An 8,736-nucleotide genomic window follows, 5' to 3' on the forward strand; every position below is an offset into this window, starting at 1 on the left:
GATCATAAGATACATTTTTTTAAAAAATTTCATGAGATTTCAAATTTAAATTTTCAATTAAAATTTAAGTTTCCCACCTAAATTTTAATTTCCCGCTTAAATTTCCCGTTTATATTTTATTTTCCCGCTTAAAATTTAAGTCTTCTGAGAAGACTTCCCAAAAGACCTCGCAAAAAAACTTCTAGTGAAAGTGTTATATGTTTCAACATATGTAATGTTTGATATTTTGTTAATTTGACTAAGTTTTCTTAGAACTCTTCTCCATTAGTTTTAGTAAATTTGATTAAATTTTGTATTTTTTTTGTTTTGCTATTGAAGTTGTTGCAATAACTTCAATAAACTCAAGTTATTTTGGCAAGATAATATTGTAAACATGAACATATTTACTAAAACTTTCATTAATATCTCTTCAAATTTACAATAGAATTCACAAATTCCGAGAAGAGTTCCAAAATCTGACTCAGTTCTGAAAATATGCATATCCAAAAACGTTCAAATGGCTTCAGAACAGAGAAAATAAGTGGAAAATTAGATAGATCTATCTTTATAGAACACACAAAATAGATATCCAACATTTATAGATCTACTTTTAATGGAGTGGAATATGAGAACTGTGTAATAAAAAACCTGCAAGAGCAAGATAAATTAGTGAGAAAGACATGAAGAAAAATCAGACATGAATACTTACCAAAACGTTTAAATCTGTTATGAAAGAGGATACATGACGGAAGACTACGTCAGAAAACTTCCAGGAAGTCTTCAATGAAGTCAGAACACTTCCAGAAACTCTTCTGGTGCATTATAAGATAAATTTTTGTTAGATCTAGATCTGAAAAACCTGCATATCCAAAACCAGATCAGAAAAATTTGCATATTCAAAAACGTTCTAATGGCTTCAAAAAGAGAAAATGAGTGGAATATTAGATATATCTACCTTTATATAACACAAAAAATAGATATCTAAAATTTATAGATTTACCTTTAAAAGAGTGGAAGATGAGAACCATGTGATAAAAAACTGCAAAAATAAGATAAAATTAGTAAGATGAGACAAAAAAAAATAAAAAATTCATATGAAGTTTGAATTTTTCAAGTTCAAAGAGATTAGAAAGAGGTTTGAGAGTTTTAGCGAGAATCATTACATTTTTGTTGCAGCAATTTGAGAGGAAGAGAGAGAATGTATACATTTTCTTTATATATGGAGACAAAAAGTTTTATTTAGGTTAAATATTTTTGATTCAAAAGATTTTCACGAAAGTCTTATATTAGACGACTTCCTGGAAGTCTTCTACCTCTAAATATACTACTCGCCCAGAAGTCTTCTGGAAGTCTTCTTTCTAGACCCTAAATTTATACCCTAAACTTAAATAACTAACTAAATAGAAAAAAAAAACATTTCACTAAACTTAAAATAAACTTTGAAAGTGTTTAATATACACGAAACGCTTCCAAAATCTAATCCTAAAAATACAAACAATACTACAACATATATTATCAAACGCTAGACCAAAGAATACTATGACTCACTACATTCACTCATCTGTGTTAAAAACTTTTCAATTTTACTATATCTTAATTTATATCATTTATAAATGTTTATAACTACATGATTTTAATTTTTCCTCTTTCAAAATATTTTGAATAAAATTTATAAATTATTTTTAAAATCTACAATATCATGAAGTCTTCTCTCAGAAGACTTACAAAGCCCCTAGAGGACTTCCAAAAGTTATATTCGTAAAAGTACATTCTATTTTTTTGTTTGGTCATAAAGGACTACTTGTAATTTCACTAGTCTTTTGGGTTAGTTTTGCATTTGATTCAAGTTGGGGTATACTTTTATGTTTAAAATTATGGATTATGTTTGGCAATTTCCCCTTTTTAATATTAAAAATCATTAATTTAATTTGGTTTATTCAGTGGAAACGAAACGGAATTTATCATGCATAAGATGTATATATCGAAATAAAAATCTATTAATACAAATATAAAATTTGAGCCTAGATGAATGAGATTTTATTCAATGGACTTTCTATACTTAATTTTGAACTATATTATTAAATAATATTATTAAAATAACGGTATTCTAACAAGAATGGTAATGTTTTAATCTCAGTCTTCTCCATTTAGGCTATGAATGTTACTATTCGCACCACACCGCAGTTAACAGTAACAAAAATCTCTACATATACCATATATCTATATGTTTTTATTACTGTTTTAATCGTACTGCAGTTGTACCGCTTGTCCCGCATCGCTCAATCCGTTGTTACGCTTGGGAGCCTTAGATAAACCTGTTAATCAAAGATACATTTGATTTTTTCCTGCAATTAGCTAATGGTTGTTTCAATAGTCAAAAGCCTGTTTTCGACCAATAAAGATAACATTTGACAAAATCAAGAATGCATTAATTACATTTGACTAATTGGCTATACTGTATTATTTAAATGATTATTTCCATAATAGATGTCTAGTTTCTTTTTGTAACACCTACAAAATTTTGACCTCATATCTATATTTAAATGAATTTGCTAATTAAACTGACTGATTATTTTATCTTTATTTCGCTAATGAATTCTTCAATAGTCAAAAGTCTATTTAAAATAAAATGTGATATATTTTATTTTATTATATTCTATTTATTGTTTTCTCATTTAAGCAAACAATTTTATTTTATGTGCTAAAAAGTAAACAAAGAAAAAAAGAACACCCCTTACCTTACGACCAGTATATATAGACATATAAGTATAACATCATTACTAAACCAAAGTCGCCGAAAAGAAAAATATCAAACAAAGAATATTGATCATGGCAAAGTTATCTTGTTCTTATTTTCTTGTACTCATGATTGTATTCTCAGGTAATTTCAATTTCTCATTTCCAATTAAACAAAAATATTACGATCTCTAAGTAAATGATTATATTTTATATATATTTTTCGTCAATGCCATGCTTTTGTAGTATGTTTAATGGTTGAAAAAACTGAGGGAAAGGTATGTGAAATAACGCTTAAAGTAGGAACAGACTGTATAAGGTTCTTTTGCGCTCAAGACTGCGCCGGGCAACACTATGGCGGGCTTGGATATTGTTTTGACGATCCTAACGTTCCTGGACCTCTTAACTGTCGTTGTAGATATGATTGTTAAAGAGATAACTTTATGAAAAGATGTGATAAATATATTAAATAAATGTAAGGTCTTTGATCAAAATAAAACCTATGAAATTCTATATTCTATAAAAGATATCGATTTATAATTAATTTAGGCCATCCAAGTCAAATTTTTCTTCACACCAATCAAATCATCTAATATATTCACGTTAACTATGCCAAGGCACTCACGAGTCACGACCAATAATTCATGACAAATTGCTTTCTTTCTGTCCCCCTCTTTCAGTTTTATTGTCGTCTCAAAGTAACCTTAAATCCCCAAAACATACGTACGATGTTACATCTTATTGTTTAATCCATGAATTTAATTTCAACTCTAATTATTATTATTCTTCTTTTACTCCAGCCGTTACATAAAATTTGCCATTTGAAGGTTTTTATCCTTTTTATATAAACCGCAAACATCCTCTTTCCCTCTCTTTCTACGTCGCATATGCCGTCGTACTCAACAGCGGAACATCAGTTCATCGTATTACTCCAAAAGAATAAAAGATCTTGAGCTGAGCTGGTAGTAAAAGCGAATGTGTGTGCCCTGTAGATGAGGTCTCTCTCTAGTATCTGATATCTCATGACCCATCAAAGAGTCGTTCATAACTTCCCCTCAGATCTCTCCCAAAACTACTTTTTTATGGCCTTCAAACCACTCTTGGTCTTGGATGTTGAATCCGACCAACTCTCTGTCTTTTCTCTGTATTTCTTTGTGTTTCAGGGTGTAGGAGGAAACTCTGCCGTACCTGAAAACCCACGAACTTGCCTTCCTTATATAGAAGAAGGGGTGGTTACTTCTTAACCATTGCTTCCCTTCGGTATCAATTCTGGCCATGGATTTAATCAATGGTCCAGATCACACCATTTCGCCTATGGCAGTTACCAGATGTTTTGGGCCTGCTTATCCACTCCTAGACAAGTCACACTGAAGCCCTCACGGATTACCCAAGCCCCTGGCCCGATCCCAAGAGTCCATCAGCCCATCGTCGCACATGGGTCGTCCACATGGCCCGGCCACTGTCCGGACCCGGCCCAACTGCCCGAGACCTGAACACTCAGTCCAGCTGAGTTGAGCTGATCCCCAGCTGACCCAGCTGAGTGAGCTAGTCCATCCAGCTCAGGTAGCTGACACACTCTACTTGAGCTCCAACCGAGCTTCGTCCAGCTGGTTGAGCTTCTTGCTTGCATAGCCTAGATGCTAGACACTTCTTCCAACTTGCTCTCTTCATCTTATTCAATCCTTCTAAGTCTCTTGGTTTATTTCCAGACCTAGACTAAGTTTTCCCATGATCCATGCTGACTTACACTTGGTGAGCTACCTCCGAGCTTCCATGAGCTGGCTGAGCTTCACCATTGCATCGTCCAGCTACCGTAACACTCGCCCAGCTCCTTTGAGCTTTTCTCCGCCTTGTCTTGGTTAAGTCTCAGCTATCTGATGCCCTTAACCATGCTAATGGACCATGATACGCTTGTCTTTAGGTCATGTGACCTGACTGGTGTGTCTCCTCGCACCAAGGTCTGTCCGGGCGATCCTACCCAGGATCGGGGACATGACAATTGATATTGTTCTTGAAACCAACTCCAAATGAACTAAAGCTTAATGAACTTAATCTCTCTTGCATATGGGCATTTGCATACTTGATCATAGATATTATACACATTTGGGTTATCTTTCTCTGTTTGTACCAATCTTTGTTAACCCAAATGGTACCCCATACCCATTAACCCTCATCATTCTTTGAAGCCAACATTACTTTACTTGAGTGATGCCTTTTATTGATAGCATGTCATGTGCAAAATCTTGAGAGTATTATGAGCGACAATGGGTTGTTCTCATCTTTGGCTAACATTAGGACCTCATTTGAGCTAGCCTCTAGGATTGTTGTTGGGATTGTGAGTTTAAATTCTTTTGATCTTGGGAATGAGAGAGATTGAGTGAGAAAAAACGAACGAAAAAGAGTGCTTAAAGTAAGAAACCCCTAGGGACAAAAGAAAATTTGAAAACAGAAGCTCTAGAGTATGAATATATCCCACTCCCAAATAAAAAAAAAAGAAAAAAAGAATCAAGGAAACAATAAGTGAGTGGGGGAAAAGAAAAGAAAAGAGCTGAGCCAAAACGATCTAAGTCTAAATAAATAAAAAAGGTCCCTGGTTGGTTTGAATCAAAAGATAGAAAATAGTGTTCATTGGGTGAGAAATGAAAGTAGTGTATTTTGGGTTTGGGAATGATGACAAAAAGAAGGGGTAGAACTTGAAATCTTCTAGGAAAAGGGTAGAATGATGAGAACAAGACATTGTATGCATGAATTGCTCATTTTCTTAGATAAATTTTGCATAATGATCTTGCTCTTATTCTTGAGTGTGAGTCACTATAAATAATGCATTTGAAACTCATCTTTCTTCACATTAGACCATCTTCTCTCACCAAAGCAAATGATTGAGATCAAATATTCATTTGCAAGAATTCACCTTGTGTGTGTACGAATAAATGTGAGAGTTTGCTAAAGAACTTGTTGGTTGAATGGTAATGCAACTTGTGTAGAGATAAAAGAGTCTTGATAGGCCTTGAGAAGCTAGAGTACACTAAGAGAGTTGCTCATGCTATTTGCTATGTTTTTCTTGGGATGTTAGGTTGAAGGCTAGAAAGTGTTCTTTTGGTTATGAGTTCCCATTTTCAAACCTCTCTTTGAAATTTTACTTGTGCACAAGTAAATGATTAGTGTGAGGGAGTTGATATCTCATGATTTTAATAGTTTTTAACATATATTTATTATTCATATTAGTGTTTTGAGTTGCATTTAGGTGTCTATATTGCATATATTTGTCCATTTATGTGCATTAGGGTCTAAAGTGCACACTTGAGAAGTTTGAGGTCAAATCGCAAGGTTATTTTTGCAAATTACAAAGTTTGTAGCTGATTTGAAGACCATCAAAAGACGAGGCACCAAGGTTGCAAATTCGGAATATTCGCCGGGGCTAAATTGGACAATTGGAAAACTTTGGGTTTGATTCGGGAGGCATTTCTGCATATTCCAAAGTCTGGGTCCGAATTGAAAGTATTTAAAAGGTCAGGGACTGGTTTTGCAATATGGAAGAAACCACCATTGAAACTCACGAGCTTCTCCTCGCCGGATCTGAATCCCGACGGCGAGACTTGATTATGTCGGTTCCGGCAGCCACCACGACGGGAGAGATGGTCACGGTGACGACGGAGCACGGCAATGGAGGATTTGTGGTTCAACGGAGGCGCAATGATTTGAAGACGATGAGTGAATCCGTGCTTTGATTTCACAGTGGTGATGGAGAACTCGCGGCTGATCACGGCGGAGGAGCATGAGCTCGACCCAGAACACCGCGGCTTGAATCTGAGATCACGGTGCGGAGATAGAGAGGTCGTGAGCCAGTGACGACGAAACTTGAAGCGAAGACCTCCGCGAGCTCAGCAGGTCGCGTTTCACGGCCAGGAGAGTCAGAAGTTGCGATGGTGCTGGCTTGTCGAGGTGTCCTTATCGCCGGCGAGAGCTGAGAGTGACGGAATAGGAGCTCGCCGTGAGTTGCAGAGCACAAGCTCGAGCCAGAACACAACGGAGACGACCCGAAGTAGATGAACACGGAGCTCGAGATAGCGAACTGATGCAACGACCGGTCCACACCGCTGGGAGTTGAGCGTAGCCCAAAGCGGGTGCTGCAGCGACTTGGTGACATCGCTCGGAACGTAGCGAGCTCGGGAGCGGCCACACGGAGCGGGAAGGCCGAGTCGTTGCACTTCACGCGACCCATGGAGCGGCTTGGTGAAGCGAGAACAAGAGACCGCTTTGTCACGGACTGATTCCTTTACAGGAATCTGGACGTGCGGCCTTAGCAACTTTCACCCTTGTGGTTCGCTAAGCCAGCCTTTCGGATAAATCGATCAGCACTTAGAGAGAGAGACGTTTTCTAGAGAGAGGTCAGAGCTTATGGAAGTGTTTTCTTATTGAAATTTCGTATCTTACAAATGAGGGGTGACCCCCTTTATATACACTTTCACCTCCTCAACGGACGGTTCAGATCAAACCGATCTAACGGTTGAGATCTTTTCCCTCATGTGAAGTTACTTCACCTTTAACTATTCTACATTCTTCTTATATTATTTTATTACTTAGATATTTTATAAAGACTTAAAGCTTAAGAAAATACTAAGTAAAGCGGGCTTGGGTCTTGTTTAAATGGGTCTGTCTCGGGACTCCCCGCTTCCTCACTTCCTTGGACGCCAGCACCTCTTCGATCTCTTTGTCATAAGACTTAGTCACCACGGGTGGTGCTCGAGTCAAAACTCCTCGGGTTTGGTCGTCCTCATCAGCATGGTACGGTTTCAACATGCTCACATGAAAGAACGGATGGATCTTAAGTGTATCCGGTAGGTCAAGTCGGTAGGAAACCTTTCCCACCTTCCCAACTATCTCGATTGGTCCTTCGTACCTCCGGATCAAGCCTTTGTGTAGGCTCCGGAATGCCTTGAACTGTTGTGGAAGTAATTTCACAAGTACAAGGTCGCCCACTGAGTACTCCGAAGGCCGTCTCTTCTCATCTGCCCATTTCTTCATCCGTTTTCGGGATTTTTCCAAACATGCCCGGGCAAGGTCAGCATGTTCTTCCCACTGCTTAGCCATTATGAACGCCCCGGGACTCTTCCCTTCAGTCCTTGGTGTGGCCAAGGTGTGCGGGGTCAATGGCTGCTGTCCAGTTGCAAGCTCGAACGGACTCCGTCCCGTCGCCTCACTGCGTTGAAGGTTGTATGAGAACTGGGCTATGTCCAGCAATTTCGCCTTCCAAACATGCCCGGGCAAGGTCAGCATGTTCTTCCCACTGCTTAGCCATTATGAACGCCCCGGGACTCTTCCCTTCAGTCCTTGGTGTGGCCAAGGTGTGCGGGGTCAATGGCTGCTGTCCAGTTGCAAGCTCGAACGGACTCCGTCCCGTCGCCTCACTGCGTTGAAGGTTGTATGAGAACTGGGCTATGTCCAGCAATTTCGCCCAGTCCCGTTGGTTGGCGCTTACAAAGTGACGGAGATAACTTTCAAGCAAGGCATTCACCCTCTCGGTCTGCCCATCAGATTGCGGGTGAAAGCTTGTTGAGAAACTCAGTTCTGTCCCAAGCATTTTGAACAACTCTGTCCACAAATGCCCAGTGAACCGGGGATCCCGATCACTTACAATGTTTCGAGGCAGTCCCCAAAGCTTTACCACGTTCTTGAAGAACGCCCTTGCTGCCTCTTTCGCAGTGCAGTCTCGATCACAAGCCACAAATGTACCATATTTAGAGAATCGATCCACAATCACCAGGATGGATACAAACCCTTCGGACTTAGGCAACGCACTGATAAAATCAAGCGAGACCGAGTCCCATGGTCGCTCCGGGATGGGTAGTGGCTGTAAAAATCCCGCAGACTGCCTGTCCCATTTTTAGAGAATCGATCCACAATCACCAGGATGGATCCAAACCCTTCGGACTTAGGTAACGCACTGATGAAATCAAGCGAGACCGAGTCCCATGGTCGCTCTGGGATTGGTAGTGGCTGTAACAATCCTGCGGACTGCTT

General features: G+C 38.8%; 1 protein-coding gene across 1 annotated transcript; it reads right to left on the minus strand.

The window, feature by feature from the left end:
* Positions 1 to 7,332: 7,332 nt before the first annotated feature.
* Positions 7,333 to 7,806, minus strand: LOC106331143. The gene has a single exon (XM_013769475.1). It carries the CDS (start codon positions 7,804 to 7,806, stop codon positions 7,333 to 7,335), a length of 474 nt encoding a protein of 157 aa, XP_013624929.1.
* Positions 7,807 to 8,736: the final 930 nt, after the last annotated feature.

This window comes from Brassica oleracea, chromosome C3 (genome assembly GCF_000695525.1).
Source record: "Brassica oleracea var. oleracea cultivar TO1000 chromosome C3, BOL, whole genome shotgun sequence".
NCBI classification, from domain to species: Eukaryota; Viridiplantae; Streptophyta; class Magnoliopsida; order Brassicales; family Brassicaceae; genus Brassica; species Brassica oleracea.

Bases quoted from the DNA above. Each gene is read 5' to 3' on its own strand.
- LOC106331143 (XM_013769475.1), bottom strand. From the start codon at position 7,806: ATGGCTAAGCAGTGGGAAGAACATGCTGACCTTGCCCGGGCATGTTTG.